General features: G+C 42.6%; 2 protein-coding genes across 3 annotated transcripts in view; both read left to right on the top strand.

The window, feature by feature from the left end:
• Positions 1 to 4,844, top strand: part of LOC147737900 (uncharacterized) — a 69,332-nt gene extending 64,488 nt beyond the window's left edge. For both annotated transcript variants that reach the window (XM_086948451.1, XM_086948492.1), the window contains exon 3: positions 1,080 to 4,844. In XM_086948451.1, coding sequence (XP_086804577.1) covers positions 2,478 to 3,857 — 1,380 coding nt within the window. In that variant the 5' untranslated portion in view covers positions 1,080 to 2,477 and the 3' untranslated portion in view covers positions 3,858 to 4,844. The remainder of the gene's footprint in view (positions 1 to 1,079) is intronic.
• LOC147737899 (uncharacterized) overlaps positions 1 to 22,940 on the top strand; it is a 610,977-nt gene that overhangs the window by 544,173 nt on the left and 43,864 nt on the right. The gene's annotated exons all lie outside the window — the stretch shown is intronic.

The raw sequence follows: 22,940 nt of genomic DNA, 5'->3' as shown, positions 1-22,940 counted from the left end.
ATTCAGTGGCAGAGATATCTGGGAGCCACATTGATACAAGGGGTTTTGTGACTAAATGTAGTTCAGTTTGTCGTCTATCCATTGTCAATATGTTTTAGATATGTCTCTACTTATCGTATATTGTAATATTGTGTCTGTATAACACTATTGTGTCTGTGTAACACTGTTTTGTATTTAATTTTTATCCCTCCAAGGTATTTTTCCTTGGATTTTAAACTGTATTGTAAAATTGTATGAATTTGCTTTGCTTTTTATTGCTTGATTGATTGGTTTTTTAATAAAAAACAGATTGTTAACGATTCTATTTCTTTGTGGAAACCCGTTTTTATATTCCTTAAATACATATTGTACTGTGTGACCTTTTTCTCTAACAAGAAAGGTTAGTAGTCATTGGTTGATCAGTAGACTCCAGGGATTCCCCCTCTTGACTAACTGTCTTCCTACCCTGTTCCCTGGTGAAAGTGGGGTACCCTCTCCTTTTGAAACCTGGAAAAATATTGTGTCCTGTTTTTCTGCACCCGGTAAATCCAGGTGCAGAAAAGCCTAACAACTGATAATCAGGTGGAATAAAATGAACACATGAAAGTACTCCTTAATTTCATTGCCCTTGATTCATACTCTGGACCATAGTTGAGGGATAGGTCTAGGCATAGTCCTCGCAGCACACAATAGATTTGAGTGTGGCAGAGGCCAGAGCTCAAAAGTCAGGATACCAGATGCAAGTAGGTGGTAACTCAGGGCAGAGAAAAATGCCTGTTGTCCGTGGAGGGGAAATTCCCATCCTAGAAATCTACATTAAAATTAATTAATAGTATTCTATTTTAAATATCTTTTTGGTGCCAGTCCATATGACTTTAATGTCTGCTTTTGGGATTCTATGTTACAAGTCCATGAGCTTAATAAAATGTTGGAAATTCTACAAATCCTCACTCCTAGATCCAAGTACTCTCAGGCTACCATTCTACACTCTGCTCAGTCTGAAGAACAGCTCAACACTTTCGAAATTCTGCATTGATATGGCTTGTAAATTATTTTTGGGGATATTTATTTGTAATAACTATTTAATTTTAATACTATAGGTGATTGAAATTACGGACGAAGAAAGCAAGATTAAGCACCAGCCATCTGAATGTTAGTGCCATAAGAAGGTTTATTTTGAAAAAACTGAAGGACATGCAGCATTCTAAATTTAAACAATTTCCAAAATCTAGGTGTGGCGAGGAAGTGGGAGCTGAGGAAAGTACTATACCTGTAAGTGAAGTCTCTAATTTTGCATTTCATTAACCCAGAGCAAAATCATATCTGTCCACACAGCATCAGAAATAATGCCAGAAAGACCAATCACAACATCCTCATCTGAAATATTATCAGGAAGACAAATTGCCTCAGCATGACAGAATAACGTTCATCTAAAGCACGCATGATCTAAAGCATCATGTAATTCCAGAGTGGAAGCACACACTGCATAAAAGAAAGATATAACAAAAGGTTTCTTCTACAGACCATCAAAGAAAAGACACTGAAAGAAGACTCCGAAGCTGACACGCTAACAACAAAAAGATTGGAAAATCACCTTTGTTCAACAACCGTTTTTACCAGTTACGCAAGTTTGAGACTATCTGCCTCGGGATACAACACCGCGACCCACTCTGCTCACTCTGGCGAAAACCTTAAAAATTCACCAGTCTATTGTGTTCATGACCATCTCAGATTGTTTACTTTTTATTGTGTACTGTTCTGTAATTCTATGTAAATCGCCTCAACATTATCTGTTGTGCAGGAGTGAAATGTAAAACTGTTAAAAATAAAAATTGATTAAATGAGCACTGTTGCGCTATAGCTAATGTAAATAAATCCTCGTCTTCAGAACTACAATCCTTAACCTTACACCAAACATAGAAAGGGTAAAAGGAACTGATGTTCTGCGACTGGTGAGACACAATATTACTGTGCATGTTCTAATGTTCTCAGTTACTGCCACTACGCCAGTGCAAACATGTACTTCTCAGTTTAATCATTAAATATCAGACTAACACCTTATCACTGCATTGCTAAGAACCTATACAAATAGATTTGAGAAAAACTTCAGTCACAAAATAAGTTGCTGCTGGAGAGCTATAACCAAAAGACTGTTATCTGCTAGAAACATTTCAACATGTTTTAAAGGGCTGCATCCAGACATATTTTGCTCAATTCAAGTGTTAAGAAGATTACACACAATTTCTTTTAGAGATAAATGCTGAACATTATCTAAACAAGCCTGACTCTAAAATCGGGTTCACTCTTACCGTGGCATATAAGCAAGAGAACTAAATGTAGAGATATTAACTCTAGGAATAAACCTTATAAAAACACGGGCTGTGAGAACAAATTCAGTGTTAAAACCCGCCTCAATCAAAGTAACCCAAGTTGGGGAAAAAAGTTAACTGTGCCAAAAAAGATTCAGCCATAAATCTCATCTCACTGAATTTGAGAGAATGCACACTGGGAAAAACCACTCTCAGTGCTCAGTGTGCCAAAAAAGTTACAGTTGTAAATCGTATCTCACTGAGCATATGAGAATCCACCTTGGGGAAAAACCTTATCAGTGCTCTGAATGCCAGAAAAGGTTTTGTAACAAACAAAGTCTTTCTCGACATGTATTAAACCACTCTGTGGAAAAACCATACCAGTGCTCTGAATGCCAGAAATATTTCAGTGTAAAAAGAGACCTTACTGTACATACAAGGACCCACACTGGGGAAAAACCTTATCAGTGTTCTGAATGCCAGAAAAGGTATTTTAATAAACAAAGTCTTTCTCAACATGTATTAACCCACACTGGGGAAAAACCTTATCAGTGCTCTGAATGCCAGAAAAGGTTTTGTAAAAAAAAAAGTCTTTCTCAACATGTGTTAACCCACACTGGGGAAAAACCTTATCAGTGCATGGATTGCCAGAAATGTTTCAATTCCAAAACCCATCTCACTCGGCATAGAAGAACTCACACTGGAGAGAAACCTTATCAGTGCTCAGAATGCCAGAAATGTTTCATTGACAAAAACAGTCTCACTCATCATATAAGAACCCACACTGGGGAGAAACCTTTTCAGTGCTCTGAATGCCAGAAATGTTTCAGTGTAAAAATCAGCCTCACTGAACATACAAGAATCCACACTGGGGAAAAACCTTATCAGTGCTCTGAATGCCAGAAAAGGTTTTGTAACAAAAAAAGTCTTTCTCAACATGCAATGACCCACTCTGTGGAACAACCTTATCAGTGCTCTGAATGCCAGAAATGTTTCAGTGAAAAACGTCATCTCACGGTGCATATAAGAAGCCACACTGGGGAAAAACCTTATCAGTGCTCTGAATGCCAGAAATTATTTAGTGTAAAAAGTGGTCTCACACAGCACATAAGAATCCACACTGGGGAAAACAGTTATCAGTGCACTGAATGCAACAAATGTTTCAGTTACAAAAGCTGCCTCACTCGGCATACAAGAACCCACACTGAGGAAAAACCTTATCAGTGCTCTGATTGCGACAAATGTTTCAGTCGAAAAATCTGCCTCACTCGGCATAGAATAACCCACACTGGGGAAAAACCTTATCAGTGCATTGAATGTCAGAAATGTTTCAGTGAAAAAAGAATACTCACTCGGCATACAAGAACCCACACTGGGGAAAAACCTTATCAGTGCATTGAATGCCACAAATGTTTCAGTGAAAAAACCAAGCTCACTTACCATATAAGAACCCACACTGGGGAAAAACCTTATCAGTGCTCCGAATGCCAAAAATGTTTCAGCCGTAAATATGAGCTCACTGCACATGTGAGAAGCCACACTGGGGGAAAAGCATTATCAGTGCTCTAAATATCAGAAAAGATTCAGAGGTAGTGATGGTTACATGCACCATAAGAAAACACACCATCAAAAATACTTCAGTGCTCCAAGTGCCAGAAAAGCATCAATTTGAAATGCAAGCCCACTCTACATGAGCAGACGCACACAGGGAAAAAACATTACCTATGCTGTGAATGTCAGAAATTCCTATTTTTTGATAGGCACAGCCTCACTAACCATAAGCAACTCCATACTAATGACAACCTTAGGAGTGCTCTGAATGCCAGAAAAGCTGCAGAGGAAAATGCTATTTCACCATGAGAAACTCCACACTGAAGATAATCCTTATGCCAGAAAAGCTAGAATCTGAAAGACTGTGTTATGCTTCATGAGAGATCCCACTCTGGGGTAAAACCTTATGAGTGCTCGAAATGCAAGCAAAGTTTTAGTTACAAATTACTTCTCACTTGACATGAGCGAACTCACATGGGGCAAAAAAGCCTTATGAGTGTTCTGAATGTTTGTACTTGCAAACATCAACTAATTAACAAAAAATTCACAATATTAATGTCTTAAATTTTTTCCACCCAAAAGGTTTCTACTCACACTTGTTTCTTAACATATGACTGAAATCTAGATGTTCATAATAAGATTAGGCCTAGGCGTTGTTTCTCAATGAAGAACTCCGCAAAGTGTCAAAAAAACTAAACCGCTCAACGCGGAGTTCTGCGAGCAGCGGAGTGCGTTAGGGTCAATTTGAAGCACTTTTTCTGCGAGTAGCACGCTACTCCAGGATCCAAAAATGATTAGTGGTGAATTAGTGTAGGGAAATATAAAATGTATTTGAGAGCTGGACATGTTGGTCTGTTAGTTGGGTTGAAAATTAGAGTGGAGGGATAGAAGAGGGAAGGTTTTGCATTTATATAGCGCTTGCTACCCCTGATGAAGTGTTGAAGCGCTTTTCAGCGAGTAGCTACTCCAGAACCCAAAAGATGAATAGATAGATCAATTATTGTGGGTAGGTTGTTTTATTATATAAATACAACTGTACGAAAATCCATAAAATTCTGTTGCAAAGTTGTATCCAAGAGTCAAGTATAGTCTCTGATAATAATGTATACAAAGTTGGCTTGCCATCAAGACTGATGCCCCGTAATGTTGATGCAAAGTCATCTGTGCTGGAGTATCCTAGACTCTTGTTGAATTGTGCCATCCACCATTTAGGTACTGCTATTTGTATCAGGTCCACGTTCTAGGCAGACACAAACGCCGAAATTGTGCACTATTTATATTAAGCATAATGTAGGTGAGCATATGACAGTAACCACTGTACAAGCTGTAGTGCTTAGAAGTAGAGTGACATAGAGGGCAAAAAACACTCCACTAACTCTGTCACTCGCTTAGTACAGACGAACGCCAAAGACTTAGTACATGATGAAGCATCAGAGTGCACCCTCTTTCTGCTTCCCATGGTAATTTTGGCTTTTGTTCTACAGAAGAGGCTGCAGACACTTCCATAGCCCTTTATGTAGTGTGGATCACGTAGGAGAGATTCTCAGCGGGCATGCTTTCCTTTGTATTGGGCATGGCCACATTCAAATGGAAAACCTTTTGTCTTGGGACTGCACTGTATTATTGACACGGGCGAAAGGGCAAACAAGCAGTTAGGAGGCACACTGAATGTATATCCCCACCTGACAGGATGGTGACAGACCCCAACCACCTGCAGGGGAAACGTGCCACCTCGTTTAATAGCTGCCAGATGTTTTACTTTATAAGCAGACTGGTGGTTTACAACTGTACCTACGTTGGGGCACCACATGCTTTTTCCAGCATAATCTGGTGTACTCCCCCTGTGTGGCATGACAGCACCCGCTGAAGACTTCACCATTGTGTAGTCTGGGACAGTGCACCTTCCCTGTAATTCTGAACTGGGCCTTTAAATACGGTACTATTATGTGTGCCTATTTAATTCAGTTATACAAATAATGTGGTACTACCTGTATACTAAGGTACATAATGAGATTACGTAGATTACACCTCTGCGTGCTTAATGTTGCCATTTGCATTTCAAGACCAGTGATTAATGTGGCTTTATGAAGTTCAACGGCATTAGGTGTTCCCGACCTGTCTGATACTTGCATATGGAAAAGATGGGCCATTTGGAACCTAAAGATAGATAAACATATTCATAGGTCACGATTTAAATCTGCATCTAAAAATAACTGTACATTAGGAGAGGTAATAAGTGAGATGTTAAAAGGCAGCCACTAATCGAGCTGCATTTGTAAGTAGGCCTCCCTATATTATGAGATCTATTCCTGCTTCAGTCCTTAATTGCAATGAATACTTTAATACCCAGGCATGAAGTAATTGTCGATGTGCTTAAATATCCTCCTGTCTCCCCACCTCTTCCCCAATACATCCTTAACCAGTGGCCTAGCCAGTGTGCCCTGGGCCCTAAGGCAAGAAAGGAAATGTGACACCTGCCCTCTGTTTGGACTGTGGAAAACAGCAATAATCATTGTTCTGTGGGCCCCTCAGGCCTCTGTTTGAACTGTGACAAACAGCAGTTATCAGGGTTCAGTAGGTCTTTAAGGCATCTGGGACCTGGTGGCACTGTACCTGCTGCACCAATGGGAAGCTAAGCCCCTGCCCTTAACAGCTTCTATTCTAGCCCCACTGGTGAACTGAACCAGCCAAGTACTGACCTGGCCATATCTGCAGGCATGCAGCCGCCTCTTCGACTGAAGGGATTTAAGTCGCATGAAAGCAGCATGCGGGAAACAACTATTTTCTGAGGCAGTCAACCAACACATTGTCTGTTCCATCCCGAATCCATTTAAAACCAGGGACGAAAAAATGGTTCATCGTCATCTGTTGCTTATCAAAAGGGTAAAACGGATTCATCTAACATTACAGGGACCACATAAAAATATTGTGATTCTGTGTACAAATTAAAACTAGCATGCATAAAGAAAGGAGAGCCTTTGGCCAAAATAGCCATTTTTTCTACCCATACTTCTAACACATCTTTTACAAAGAAAATGCTAACTACATTGTCATCCGGAAATAGTCATTAGCGCCTACTCATAAGCAAATGACATTTAGAATTCTCTTTCACTTCAAGCTTTCAAAAGTAAATTGATATAAAAGCAGAATTTAATTTTTTGACATTGTGTACTCTTACCAAAATTTAGAGCATCATTTTTATGACACACCATAGAAAGAAGGAGTTGTTTATATATACTAAACCTCCAGAAACGTTTGATTAACCAGTTATAAAGTCACGTCTAGCTTAGTTTATAGTCTTCTTTTTTTTAATAGAAATTATTTCACATTGTTACTTGATCTGCATGGCTAAACACTTAGCCAGTTTTAACTTTCCCTCTGCTGTCCCCACTACCCTGAGCTCATTATTGTGGTATTTCGTATACCTTTCTCTATAACAAAATATGCCTGAACTCCTTCCTCTCGGTGAGGGGGTTGTATCACGGTGCAAGGAGATTCCCAATAAGGAAACATGCCAACTATGGTGGGTGAGGGAAATCTTTCCTTTAAAGGGATATTTCATCTTAGCTAGGTCTTCATTTGCAACAGTAATCCTCAGAGACCCAAGGGTTTCTTGATTGTGGTAGAAATACATTTTTACCCCTTCATTGTACGTTCAAGCACAGACCATTGCATGAAATGTTGTGATCTATGTAGGGAAAATACTCTGTGCACTGAGAAAATGTGTTAAAATAACGGAAAGTTGATAATCGCATTTAATAACTTCTCATACCTGGATTTATATAGAAGAGAAGCCTGTTAATTCTAGCAGATTTTTGATACCACAGGGTATAAGAAATTAGGGGATCTTTATCTGATATATTTATCAGTAAATTATCTGAAATTATTGAACATAAATTTTGCAAGTATTATTTCTAAATATAAAGGAAGTTCTATATTGGTCTTTTATAAACTAACCCCAGTGCGTATGACTACAATAACCACCTCTCTCAAATCAATATTGTGTTTGTTTAGTGAGATAGGTAAATGATCTAGGAGAAATCAGGAACTGGCGTCAGTATTTTTCTTAGGAAGCTTCAAGTTAGAGAATGAAAACACTTTTTTAGAGTGCCCCAAAAATTGTGATAAAGATATTTCAATATGTTTGACAAAAAGAATAGGTACATTTCATGACAATATTAAAATAACAGAAACACAAATTTATACAACATTACAAAAATATTAAAGACTAAATGTCAGCAATATAGGAAATACTGAGGTTCATGTACTAATAATCCATTTAGTAAAATGTGGTTGCTTGTGGAGTCAGCACACTACTGTGTCTGTGATTGCTTTTAAATAATGGAATTTTTTAATGCACCCCATTTTACTTTCAGATTTACAAATGTCCCCTAGGGTTACTACCTCCTGTTACTGTTTTTCAGCCCACATATGGTTTCAAAGCGTAATACATACCTTAAGGATGTATTTAATATTAATAAGGTAAACTATTAATATTCCCCTTCCAAATTCTGAATTGTTAAATCGGCTTAGTACATTTCTAAAAGGGGTTTAGCATTTGCAAACTCTGTGAAATACTGAACCAGTGGATTTTTTTTAACAATAAAACCCTTGGTACATGAGGCCATTTTTCTCAATTCCCTCCAAATTAAGTTTGATAATAATGTTAGTTGAATGATAACCTGTGCATGTACCTATTTAGTGTTAGTGTTGCTTCAGATCAAATAAAAACCATCCCAGGTAACTCTTACACAATACTTAAAGAAAGAATTTCTGACATCCAGCTTTAATGTTTTGTTAAATATATTTGCAAATGTTGTAACTTAAACAGGAAAACAGTCTCTGGACATAAGATGGGATGTAATCATAATCTTTAGATACATTTTCTGAGTTTCAGGAACAATGTGTGTCTTCTGAGTTTACTCTGAACCACTATAATAAACATATTCAATCCGTTTAGATTTGATTTGTTTGTACTGGTGTCTATTGCAGACAATAATGTAGATTTAGACCAAGGATCAATTCTACCCATGGCTTTTAAAATCTATTTATCAATGATCTCTATTAGTGTTATCCCAACTAAAACTGTAATAGAACTGATCTGAGAGATGGACCTTCAAGTATTATGCTCAGTCAATTTATTGAACAAACTATGGAGTTAAAATCTGAATAGATTATATCCACAAGCATTGCCTGAACACTGTATTTTTCATCAATAGTTTACTTATCAGCACATTTTCACTCATCTTCTATTTTTCGCGGAGCTCGTGCTGGCTCTGTTTGAACTCTTTTGAAATATGACATTTAAATGTCCAAAGATCAGGAATTCTAGTTTCAAGCCTGGTCAAACCTTAATGAATGTTACACCAAAAGATGCCATTCTGTTCCTACATTTTATTGTGCACCATGATTCAGAAATGGTATGTTTTTGCTTTCGGAGGTAAAATTCTAAACATATTTATTGTTGTTGCCATCCGAAAAATGATCACTAATTAGGAAGATAACAACAAGTGATCCTGTGATGTGTGCTGGAAGTGTTTGATTAGAAGGTGGATTGAATTAAAGTTTAGGTGACAATTTCACAAAAATATCTGGATTTTGTATATATTTAAAATTGTTGATCTCCAAAAAGGCCTAAATCAATAAATTGAATTAAAATTCAAGTTTATCATTTGAATCCTATTGTTGGAAAAGATGAGATTTTGAACCCCACGAGGTGGTTCTTTTCCAGAAAGCAGTCAGGTTTTAATCATGAGTCAAATAAGGCTGAGGAGGTTAAAATATTCAAATTGAATTCTATTTCCATATGAAATGTTCATTGTTCAGTATATTTCTCTTAGTATTTGAGTGTGAAGACTTTATTGCTTAAGGAAAATAATTAGTATTTCCTGTTCTTTATGAACGTTTCTATTGTTGAACTTTAAAGATTGCTCGAAATTAAGAATTGTGCTCTACATAACTTTGCTGTGTTACAGTATTTTGATTTTTATGTACAAATTTTGTCTCTTATGTGCATAGCAACTGATGTTTTCTTTTGCTTTAATAATCAGCTTATGTTTATTGGGTTTTATTATTCAATAAAATGTTTCAAACACAACAAATGGTAGTTTATATGTATTTACAACTGCAGCATTTTTATTGTATGGGAACTTTCAAAGGGGCAAAAAATATGGTCTGCGGGATGACGGAGGACCACATTGGCATCATCAGGGGGAGGTTTGGGCAGGTAATTGGGGGTATATGTAAGGTTGGAAGTAGGGGGAGCAAAGCATGTACATTGTGTGGACTGTGACTCCTGGAGTTATTGTGAGGGATACCATGCTACCCTGTAAATGAATCCCCTAGTGATTATTATCAACCTACCTTATTCGGTTTTATAAAAGAAAATGATAAAAGTCATATATAAAATGATAAAACATCTTGCAAGTTACAGATTGACAAATATAATATGTCTAAGTTCATCAAAACACAAGATAAAAATTCATGAATTACAGTACAGAAGTTAATCTCAGCTTATCTGAGTCTAACAGCAACCAGTAAAAAGTTGTAAAAAGATAAGAGCTGGTCTCACCCGCCTAAAACCCGCTTTTTTGAGAATGGGAATAATCAATAACTTTCTAGGGACAGCATAAATACTACAAAACATTACAAAGTGCATCGTGTCCTGAGGAGACTCACTGTTGCAGCCACAGGGCATGAGGCACTGGCCTCTGTGGAAGCTGCAAGGGTGTGCCAAGAGGTAATGGAAGAGGTTGAGCTGAAACCAGGTCACTAGTAAATGATCATGGATGCTTTTAAACCCTAGAAGATAAGGTTCATTGGTTGGCACAGTTTTTGACACGATGTACTTACGCACACTAGGCTAACGAAGCTCATTTCCCTCTCTATCACAGCGGCTCATTCTTAAAAAACACTCTTTGACCAGAGAAAGGTCCCTCTTACATATGCGCTCAGGGTTAGCGAACAGTTCCCACCTACCCCGGTAAGGCCTACTCTTATATACTGGAGCCATCGGATGCTTGAGACATGGTCAAGTGAAAGGCATTCCCGTAGAATGTCTTTGCTAAGTGTATTTTCTTACCTAGCCCAAATATTAAGCCACAAAGCCAGGGGACAGAAAGTCAGTACATCTGAGAGGAAAGGCATCCCCAACTCTTCATGCACGACATAAAATGGGGTGCTTTGTGGGACTGAAAGGCCCATCGCAGGAAAGAGTTTTCAGCACTTTGCACTGCCCCTACCCCAATGTGGCCCCATATTGCACTCCCATAACTAACCTTTGAGATATATTTAGCTTCATATATCTTCAAAAGAGGCCCTATTGGCTTCCCTCCCCCTCTGCTGGCAAAGTTAAAAACAGCTGCAAAAGCTTTTACTAGATCCCCATTCTTCCAAGTAAGCAAAGGGCACCAACTCAAGGAATCGTCAAACACTACTCCCAAATAGGAGAAAACATTGGTCTTCGGTATTGACAAAAGTCTGAGTTTAAAAGTGAACTGTTTAGCTTTACGAGAAGTTGTAGGCCCTTAGCTGTCCTTGCCAAGAGGACTGCGTCATCCACGTATAGAAGGACTGGCAGGCTACGCTTGCCTACCTGGGGACAATCCGCATTTGTGGCCAAAAGGGCCTTGGCTAAGGAATTAATATATAGGTTAAAAAGAACGGGTGCTAAAATGCACCCATGACACATCCCTCTCTTGATGTCAAGCTGACTGGACACTGTCAGGTCCTTTGAATAATGGAAAACCGCGGTTGAATCACGGTGAAGATCCCTCAGAAATAAAATGATGTTACTGTCCATGCCAATGGAGGACATCAACTGCCACAGCTTGGACCTATTGACCCAGTGGAATAATGAGGAAAGGTCCATGAAGGCTAGGTACATGGGGCTGGAACGAGCCACAGTGTATTTGTTCAGAACCATGTACAGGTTTAAACACTGTTTCACAGTGGAACGACCTGGGCGAAAGCCGTTTTGGATATCGGATAAAAAGTTGTTTTCATCAACCCAAGATACAAGTGTGTCAAGTACCATGTGGCCCACCACCTTCACCACAGAGAAATGAGCCTCAAACAATAGGTACTGTACCGATCTCCCTTTTTAAATGCCGGGACTATATAACGCCCAAGAATCTGAGAGGCCAACCTGGACTGCAGCATTGATAACAGTTGTGAGGACGGGCACCCAGGTTTCCATGTGGGCGATGTAGAGATCTGGCGGGATTCCATTTGGCACGTGGGCCTTGTTTTTAGACAGACCCAGAATACCGCCTCTCACCTCTTTCATGGTGAAAATAAGTTCTGACTTGCCTTCCACCCTTTCCTGCCCCTCAATTGGAGGGGTATCCGACTGGAAGATACCCTCGATATTATGTACCCAATCATCCTCTGTGACATGGGCATCTATTAATTCTAGTAATTAGCATTATTTCCAGATAGAAATGGGCTGTTAATAATGCCCCAGAACTTTGAGCTATTACGCAGTGTACTAGCCTCCACTAAATCGATCCAGGCCTCCTCCTTCAGGGCAGGCTTGCGAGTTGCTAGAGCAACCTTATATGCTCTTCGTAGTCCTTTGACCGCCACCGGTCTTGGTGCTTAACACCTAGGGCCAGTCTCAGGTTCCTGGAAGCGTGGTAGCACGTGAGTCAAACCATCGTGGACCTGGTTGCTTACGGCCCCCACCCGGGGCTTGTAGTAACTTCCTTATGACAGTAGACATGGATCCAAATGCACCCATAATTTCCGGAACACTTGCATCATCATCGAGACAGGTGGCAAACTCACTGCGAGACTGAGTTAAAAGGGACTCATGGAGTAGCTCTGGGACAATACACCCCCCTTTACGCTACTTCCTGCTTCCACCGCTTTAAGGGGGACACCAGCTCCCCCACGCCCACCATGGTGTGTCCGAGTGTTCGGGTCCAGCCTGTTGAGACACAAATGGTGTTGTGGAATCTACATTCACTCGCCTGCACAGAAAAATCGGTAACCAGAGAGTAAAAGGGGGTAGATAGAAAGGTGAAATCAATAAAGTTCTCACACCCTCTCCCAAAAAGGTGGGAGTAATGTATTTCTTCCCTGGAGGCAGTTTATTCATTACAGATGTCAGATCAAATTCAAGCAAGATGGAGTTAAGCTCAATACCCTGGGGAGTATGTTCCTTGTGTAAGCCTGCTTGTCGTGCACAGCACATAGCTTCCACTCCTCCTTGCCTGAAGTCCCCACATATGAGTGTTAAAATCCCCTGTAAAAAAATGTAGTGATAACTCTGACCTTTCAAGATGCTATCCTGAAGTACAGACCCCAGCAGAGTTATACAGCACTCATCCGGGTGTGTAACTCCCCCGTTGTAAAAGTTTACCCAGAAGTAGCTTGCTCTTTCCACTGGACAACAACATCACATCACACCTACCGTTATCACTGCCACCGCAACAAACTTCGATTGTGCCACTGTGCAAAAGAGCACAGCACTCAGCTGCCTCTCACATCACATGCAACTTGCATGACCTCCTAATTCCCCCATCTAATTGCACCCACACCCACTCCCCCCCCCCCCACCCCCCCACCAGAGGGGTGATGTAACGGAGGATGCGGTCAGGGAGAGTAAGACGCACACCTCCACCAAAGAACAAGGGGAAAGCTAAAGAGGCAGCAGCCAAAGAACTCCAATGTATGATCTCCCTTAGCCCCCATCCATCTGCCAAAAATGAAATACATCAGGGGCCAGAACCTGGAGCCTCAACAGATAAGCAGCCACCGCTTACAAAAGCAACAACCATAGCAACTGGTTAACTGCTGCATTAAAAAAACCTATAGCGGCGACTCCTGTACCGAAATGGGGCGGCAGTACCAAGACCATCCCGATTGCCCCACCTAGGCACCACTCAGCACCATACAACAGTAAACGGGCACTGATTATGGACTTTTTAAAATTTGTAATAGAATCTACCTCATCTAACCAACACCGCCACTGCAGGAACTCTGGCGCCCTCAATACAAGAGGCGAAACCAGCACCAGCCCAGCGAGTAAGGTCATAGCACGCACCCCTAGTGGGAAAACTTTGAACCTGGAGTGCGGTAGGAAAGGTTCCCAGTCACCACAACGTTTGGAGGCCCCCATGAAGCATTTACAGGCATTCCAAGCCTCCAGCTCCTATCATCCAAAGCTCTCATCCCTTTTGAATTTAGACATAAGCAAAATAACCAAGTCTTCAAGGCACAAATGCATAACCCTCCCACTTCTGTCGATTATCCCAAACACCAGACATCATTTTAATTTTTCCCACGTATAGATGGACCCCAAAGTTTCAATGAAGGGGCCCCTGCCGAGGAGACAACCACAAACATCTCGCACTCAACTGGGAACCTAATAGGGAACCACACTAAACCCCAGGGCATCCAGAGCATCGGGGCCCAGGGATTTGCCAACCCCAATCCCATTAAAAAGCCTGTTTTTTCTTCATTTTTGTTCAAAGCACAAGCAGAACAGAATCGCTGCCAGTCCCCCGCCAGGTAACCCAACAGGAGGTGCAATTCCCCCCTCTCTGCTATGCAGGACTTAAACCTTTTTCAGCCATCATCCCCAACTAGGGAAACACTTAGCAGGACCCCTTCCTTTCTACACTCCCCTTGGTCAGCACGCTCAATACATAGGACAAACAGCGCCCAGGCCTCTCCAACCGAACCAGGCAGTAACTCAACTCCATCAGCCTCCCCTCCGAGGACTACATTCTATTGGGAGACCTCAATTTTCACCTGGAAAAGAGCAATGACATTAACGCCACCACCCTTCTGGACAATCTCGCCAACCTCGGTCTCAAATAACTCGTCAATACCCCCACCCACAATGCAGGTCACACACTCGACCCTATCTTCACCTCCAGCAAACATATCTCCTTCAGTCACACCACAGTTCTCCATTGGACGGACCACAGCTGCGTTCACTTCATCTACAATAAGACCACAACCCACAACCATCCTCAACCTACTCTGCGAAGAAACTGGAACAAAATCACCATCGACCAGATCTCCTCATCACTTCTTCAAAACCCCCCTGCCCACTCATCGAACGCCAACCAAGCAGCCATTAACCTCACTCAATGGCTAACCAACAGCGCCGACATCCTAGCACCGTTGAAAAAACGCCAAATCAAACTAGGCAGAAAAAACGCCCCCTGGTTCAACGAGGATCTTAAGAAATCTAAGAAACTCTGCCGCTCCCTCGAAAAGGCCTGGAAAAAAGACCCAAACACCAGCACCAAGGACGCCTTCAAAAACGCTACCCGCATTCACCACCAACTAATCCGGTCTGCCAAGAAAGCCGCATTCAAAGACCGACTAGATAACAACGCTCACAACAGCAAGGAATTATTCAACATCGTCAAAGAATTTACCAACCCCTCAGCCAACTCCAACGACATCACCCCCTCTCAAGCCCTTTGCGACTCTCTAGCTTCGTTCTTCCACGACAAAATCGCAGACATCCACAACAGCTTCGACAACCAACCCGGAGACCAACCCACCCAACCTTCTGCCGTACCTTCACCCCCCTTGAACTTCCTCAACGACTGGAACCCAATCTCCACTGAAGACACCATCCGCCTGATGAACTCCATCCACTCAGGATCCCCCACAGACCCTTGTCCTCACCACATCTTCAACAAAGCAGACTCCATCATAGCACCACACCTCCGAGACGTCATCAACTGCTCCCTCAACTCCGCCACCTTCCCGGAAAGCTGGAAACACGCAGAACTCAGCGCCCTTCTGAAAAAACCCACAGCTGACCCCACCGAACTCAAAAACTACCGCCCCATCTCGCTCCTTCCATTCCCGGCCAAAGTCATCGAGAAAGCTATCAACAACCAGCTCGCCGCCTTCCTCGAAACCAACAAATCCCTCGACTCCTCACAGTCCGGCTTCCGAGCCAAACACAGCACTGAGACCGCACTCATCGCAGCAACAGACGACATTCGAACTCTACTGGACAATGGAGACACAGTCGCCCTCATCCTCCTTGACCTCTCCGCAGCCTTCGACACAGTCTGTCATAGCACCCTGCTACAACGCCTCAGAAACATCGGAATCCAAGGAAAAGCACTGGAATGGATCACCTCGTTCCTTACCGGAAGAACTCAGAGAGTCCGCCTTCCACCATTCAAGTCAGAGGCCACTGAAGTCATTTGCGGCGTGCCACAAGGATCTTCACTAAGCCCTACCCTCTTCAACGTATACATGAGCCCCCTCGCGACCATCGCACGCCAACACAATCTCAACATCATCTCCTACGCTGATGACACTCAACTGATCCTCTCACTCACCAACGACCCGAACACCGCCAAAACCAACCTACATGAAGGAATGAAAGAAGTAGCCGAGTGGATGAAGCACAGCCATCTGAAACTGAACTCAGATAAAACGGAAGTCCTTATCCTAGGTACCTCCCCCTCCGCCTGGGACGACTCTTGGTGGCCAGAGGCCCTTGGAAAAGCACCCATCCCGACAGACCACGCACGGAACCTGGGCGTCATCCTGGACTCCTCACTCTCAATGTCCAGACAAGTCAACGCCGTTTCATCATCTTGCTTCAACATTCTTCGCATGCTCAAAAAAACATTTCGTTGGATCCCAACCGAAACTAGAAAAACGGTCACCCACGCACTGGTCACGAGCCGCCTGGACTACGGAAACACCCTTAACGCCGGTACCACCGCAAAACTCCAGAAAAAACTCAAACGCATCCAGAACGCTTCAGCCAGACTCATACTAGACATCCCGCGTAAAGACCACATTTCCGGTCACCTGAAAAACCTCCACTGGCTCTCCGTCAATAAGAGGATTACATTCCGCCTCTTAACCCACGCACACAAAGCACTTTACGAACTTGGACCCGATTGCCTCAACACACGACTTTCCTTCTACACTCCCTCCCGCCAGCTACGATCCTCCAACCAAGCCTTTGCTACTGTACCTCGCATCAACAAAACCACCATGGGAGGAAGATCCTTCTCCTACCTGGCAGCTAAAACCTGGAACTCACTTCCCACTCACCTTTGCCTCACACAGAACCACCTAGCATTCAGAAAGCAACTTAAAACTTGGATATTCGACAAATAATTCCCCTCCCTTCTTCAAGCGCCTTGAGACCCTCTGGGTATGTAGCGCGCTATATAAATTACTTGACTTGACTTGACTTGTCAGCTCTTGCTACAAACAATGGACACAATTGCCAAAGCAATGTCTTACCACGCAGACAAGCTGGATACCCAAGTGGATCTTCTAAACATCTTAGCAATCCACGTTCAGGGGGTAGAACAAAAACTGCAAAGTTTCAACAAGATGGTCTCGAGGGTGCAGCGAGACCAGGAAACTACATATGAAATGTGTAACTGCCATTGCACCCAAATAATAGACAAACTAGTGGAGGTTCCCAACATCCAGTCAGATCCACTCGTCGCACCCAGGGAAGCCACAAAAAAGAACGCCCTCAAACAGTGCAAGATTACAATGCACTAAGGGCATCCGAACCACCCAGCCACATGGGCGAACAGACACAAAGCAGCGCTGTTTCCATCTCAGAACAATTACTGATAGACCACACAGACCACACAGCACCTAGTCCAGCAATTACCGTTCCCAGCCCTTCAACCAACTGAAAATGGGGAGCAACCACTAGCTGAGCCACTTATATCAATCAAGTCACTAACCAAGCATGAGAGAAAACGCCTAAGAAAAACAAGAAACAAAAGGTAATCTAGACAGGCAACCACTTCATTTCCTGTCCATACTGATCAGGGGTTGAAACAGAGTGATCATGATGCGGCCCTCACTTCTCCGGATATAACGTCATATAATGATCAATTGAACCCTCCATCTATGCAACCCACCCCCCGAACCGCCCAAATAACATCAAAAGGGAACTACCGCAGCCAGAGAAAGTATACAGTATATTTAAGCCATCAATGAAAGAGAAACACTTTAAATCCACCAAGGCAATACACTTAGAGAACTCCCCAATTAAACTAAAGACATTTACGATAGATTCAGGTACAACAAGTCCACGCATAGCATTTTCAGTTACCGAAAACCTAGGGGAAGATACCTGCCAAACTGACACAGGTAATAACTCAAACGTGGGAAGCAACCAAGCAACCCAGATAAATGTCCACAAACACCTAACCCAAAACAACGCAAACGTAACCTTGATCACTTCTTTGAGTACAACAGAGTCACCACTGGCCGATAAAGTCTTGGGAAGGGCTGTACATCTAGCGTCGCACCAGGATTCCTCCTCAAATTCCAACAAACTAGACTTAATCCCCCATTATGTATCAAGGGGAAACCACAACATTTTAAATAGAAGTATCCTACTTAAACTCTTTAAAGCTCTGCCCCCCCTGAGCCACATAACTACCAGCGACATTGTTCGTATTGCATTTAAACAGAACACGTACTTTATGGGACACAAAATCACCACAGCCTCGTTCTCAGCCACCTCTTTTATTGAACAAATTTGGCAGCAGAGGGACCAATTCGCAAAGTGGGGCATCAAGTTAAAAAAGATCGACCCCCCCCCCTCGCTACCCCAACCTGCTCCAACCAGTCTACCAACCAGACGGTCTGCTAAAGGGGGCAAAAGGCTCAGACTATCAAACTTCCTAAAAAAGAAACGAGTGCATATCTAAGAACATTACTATCACCTTTGCTAACCCAGAATCCATTGACCCCCCTGGACCCCGGGACCGAATCGCAGCCAGACCATCTCAAGATATGGCATGAATCAAAACCCACGCAGCTCCCAATCGACTCCAAGGCTGCAACATCTGCTCCTGGAATGTGTTCGGGCTTAGCTCAAAACTTGAAGATCCAGGCTTCATGGAATTTATTTCTAAGTATAAAATTCTTCTCTTCCAGGAAACTTGGATGACTAACCCTACTCCCATACCCGGATACAAGGAATTTCAGAGGCCCGCCGAAAAGGCAGGAAAACTAGGGAGAGCCAAAGGAGGTCTTTCAATGTTTGTTTCAACCGATATTCCATGGCAAGCTTCAACAATAGACCTCGCGTCCTCTGGGCTGCAATGTGACAAACTCGAAGCCCCGCATTTCACTTGTCTTCTGATACTTAACATCTATATTCATCTGGTGTTCAGCCGAAAAAAGATATGTGTAGATCACTTATTAGCAACAATGACAACTCTAAAACTCGCCTACCAGGATGCAAATATCATCCTGTCAGGGGACATTAATATGAACTTACTGCAAGCCATTAACAAGCGTACACACGCACCAAAACAACGAGATACGCTCGGCAAGATGTGCGGCCAGTCTGGCGAAGCTTTCAATAGGAATGCTAAACGGGAGCAGCCCGACAGACTGTCCAGCTGCATACACCAGGATTACTCAAAAATCAGCTTCAACAATAGACAACACTTTCACGGATTATGAGTTCTTCCCTTTTATCATGAAGTTTCAAATATTGGATAGGACCGAAAGCGACCACCATCCGCAAACATTTACGTTACTAAATAACATTGACAACCTAGTGCCATCCAGAGTATTATCACACCAAACGCAATGCTTCAATTTAAATCGTCTGGCATGGAAATCAGATTTGATTAATGACATCATGGGAACATGCACCCACCTCTTAGAAAGATTTCAAACAGAACCCATAAACACTCAGGCATGGGAGCGCTTTACCCTAGAATTAAATCAAAAATTTTGCAAGCAGGCCATAGGAAAAAAAGTAAAAAGACACCTTGGGCTGAATGGTTCACAAAAAACCTCAGGATGCAAAAACAATAATTGAACAAACACCTCGGGAGATTACGCACCCAGTGCTCCGCCCCCTCCCAGGACCTCTTGCAACTAATTACCAAAGCCAGAAAAGACCTAAAAAAAGACATTAAGGGAGCAAAAAAAGCGTTCCAAGAACAACTCTGGGCCAAACTCCTCCATTCCACCAAACAAAGGGACTCTAGGAAGTTCTGGGCAATAATCAATCAGTTAGCAAACGGCAAGAACCGGCATCACAACTCTGACATCATTGAGGACTCCTGGAGTGCCCACATTGATTACCTATACAACGATATGTCAATGGTTCGTCCGGTAACTCATGGCCCAGAACCAGGAGTGAAGCCAATTGTAGCAGGCCATATCAAAATCTCCCCCAACTCTGAAGCATTCGAATATTCTCCGCAAATCCGGAAGGAGCAAGTACTAAAAATCATTAAAAAACGGAGACCCGAGGGAGCCACAGGACCCAGCGGGTTGCCAAACGCCTTGTTCCGGCATAATCCCCTATTCTGGTCTGAACTCCTCACACTACTTTTTTCTTCAATCCTAGCTTCTTCTACCATCCCAGACTCCTGGAGGGGCAGTATTTTAAATCCAATGTACAAGTCGGGTGCCCGCACCGACCCCTCCAACTACCGTCTGATAGCCTTAATTGATGTGGAGGCTAAAATGTATGCATCAAACTTGCTGGCTGACTTGGAGGACTGGGTCGGAAGCAGTAACCTCATCCCCTACATCCAAACAGGATTCAGGGCAGGGATGGGCACACTCACAAACATCTCCTCGGTCACCCTGCTAGCCAACCAAGCTCTCGTAAATTCCAGGCCTTTGTATGCATGCTTCATATACCTGAAAGCAGCCTTCGACAAAGTCCCAAGAGCCAAGCTATGGGTAAAAATGAACAACTGGGGTGTCCCAACCAAACTCCTGGACACCATTATCAACTTGTATTCCCAGACGTGGGTTCCCTTCAGGAAAGGTGACGGGCATAGCATAACCAAAAAGTTCCAAACCCTTAACGTGTTAAAACAAGGGTGTGTGCTGGCACCCTGCCTCTTTAACATCTACATCGCCGACCTAGATATTCCACTACGGTCAATTCGATCAGACCCCCAAAACTGGGTAACGTCCCCACACCCAGTCTTCAATACGCGGACGATATTGTGCTCCTCGCTCTAACACCTGTAGGTCTGCAGCGACTCATCACCAAACTAGGAGCTTACACCACCAATGCCCAATTAACCATCAATCACCAAAAAACAAAAGTTATGTGTTTTGCCAGACGAGTTAAAATCAAGGCCCACCGCCAATTCACCTGGTACTTGGACGGGCAACCTCTATTCCCGGGAGACTCATAAATATCTAGGTTTCTTAATAGACCGCAACCTCAACTTCAAATTACAACTGGGGCAAGGCTGTACCAGAGCTAAACAACTGCAGTTCGCCTTCAGTCTTAAAGGAAAAACTCACAGGGTGTTCTACAGGCCATTTGCTTAAAGCTATTTCAGCAAAATTCTTACCCTCGATTTCATATGGCTCGGAAATCCTAAATATGAATGATGTCATCACCCTAAACTCAGCACAATCAACCGTCTCTAAGATCCTGTTCTCAATCCCCCGACACATTTCACATACCCAAATTCGTCTTGAGTACGGCCTGAGAAACCAGACTCCCGACATAGGAGGGGCATTAGCTAAATACTACTGGAGAATGAGGGACGCAGAGGACAACACTCTTGCACACTACTGCTGGAAGGAAATTGAAACCCATTCCAGGCTAAGTATCTCAACGTTCAGTGTTCTGAAAGACTCCCTCGCGGCATTGTAGGTCGAGGAGGCCAGGCTCACCCTCCCCACTTCCTCCAGTTTCAAAACCGTAGTGAATAACGCAATCAAAAGAACCTCCCTATTAATGGACAAAACAGCTGTCAAGAAAAAAAACATGTCTGGGCCGTGATTCAAGGCTATCAGTGGCTGAAACCTCAACCATATTTACTTGACCACTTCTCAGAGGAGAGAAAAAACTACTTAACGTTACTGCGGCTGGGGTCATGCCCATCAAAAGACCTGACATCAAAATGGAAATACCCCTTGCAATCCAAGGAATGTCGCTCATGAGGAGGATGGGACGCTTACTATGCATATTCCCTTCCCTGGTAGTGACCCGAAGAACGGTCCTCCGGGAAATCTTCAGGAAGGAACAAATACTGACATGCAGAGCAGCCATCATCCAATGCCTCGGGGGGCTATCAATCAGCAGTAACATTTCCTAAAATGGCAGCAAAAGAACTGGAAAAAAAGGAAATCATTCACCAATTTAATAAGTTCCAGCATACCCATCAACGGCATTGTCTAAATGTTTCAAACTCTCCTGTTTTTAAATTTAAAATGTATTTTTACTGATGGTGGTTCCCCACCCACTTTATGATTATTTTAATGAAATTAAATAAAAGTAATTATGACTGACTTGAGAGCTGGACATGTTGGTCTGTTAGTTGGGTTCAAAATGATATTGGAGGGATAGAACAGGGAAGGTTTTGCATTTATATAGCGCTTGCTACCCCTGATGAAGTGTTGAAGCACTTTTCGGTGAGTAGCATGCTACTCCAGAACCCAAAAAGAGGAATAAATAGATCAATTATGTTGGGTAGGTTGTTTTATTATATACACACAACTGTACGAAAATTAATAAAATTCTGTTGTAAAGTTGTATCCAAGAAGCAAGTATAGTCTCTGATAATAATGTATACAATACTGATAAGTTTTAAGTTGGCTTGCCATCAAGACTGATGCCCCGTAATGTTGATGCAAAGTCAGTTGTGCTGAAGTATCTTAGACTCTTGTTGAATTGTACCATCCACCTTGTAGGTACTGCTATTTGTATCAGGTCCACGTTGTAGGCAGACACAAACGCCGAAATTGTGCACTATTTATATTAAGCATAATGTAGGTGAGCAGATGACAGTAACCACTGTACAAGCTGTATTAGGTGCTTAGACGTAAAGTGACATAGAGTGCAATAAAAACTCCACTAACTCTGTCACTTGCTTAGTACAGACGAACACCAAAGGCCCTCGTACATAATGAGGCATCGGGGTGCACCCTCTTTCTGCGTTCTATGGGCATTTTGGATTTTGTTCTACAGAAGAGGCTGCAGACACTTCCATAGCCCTTTATGTAGTGTGGATCACGTAGGAGAGATTCTAAGCGTGCATGCTTTCCTTTGTATTGGGCATGGCCACATTCAAATGTGGGAAAACCTTTTGTCTTGCGACTGCACTGTATTATTATTATTTTTGG

Source organism: Lissotriton vulgaris, chromosome 1_1 (genome assembly GCF_964263255.1).
Source record: "Lissotriton vulgaris chromosome 1_1, aLisVul1.2, whole genome shotgun sequence".
NCBI classification, from domain to species: Eukaryota; Metazoa; Chordata; class Amphibia; order Caudata; family Salamandridae; genus Lissotriton; species Lissotriton vulgaris.
This window is presented reverse-complemented; position numbering and strand designations above follow the sequence as displayed.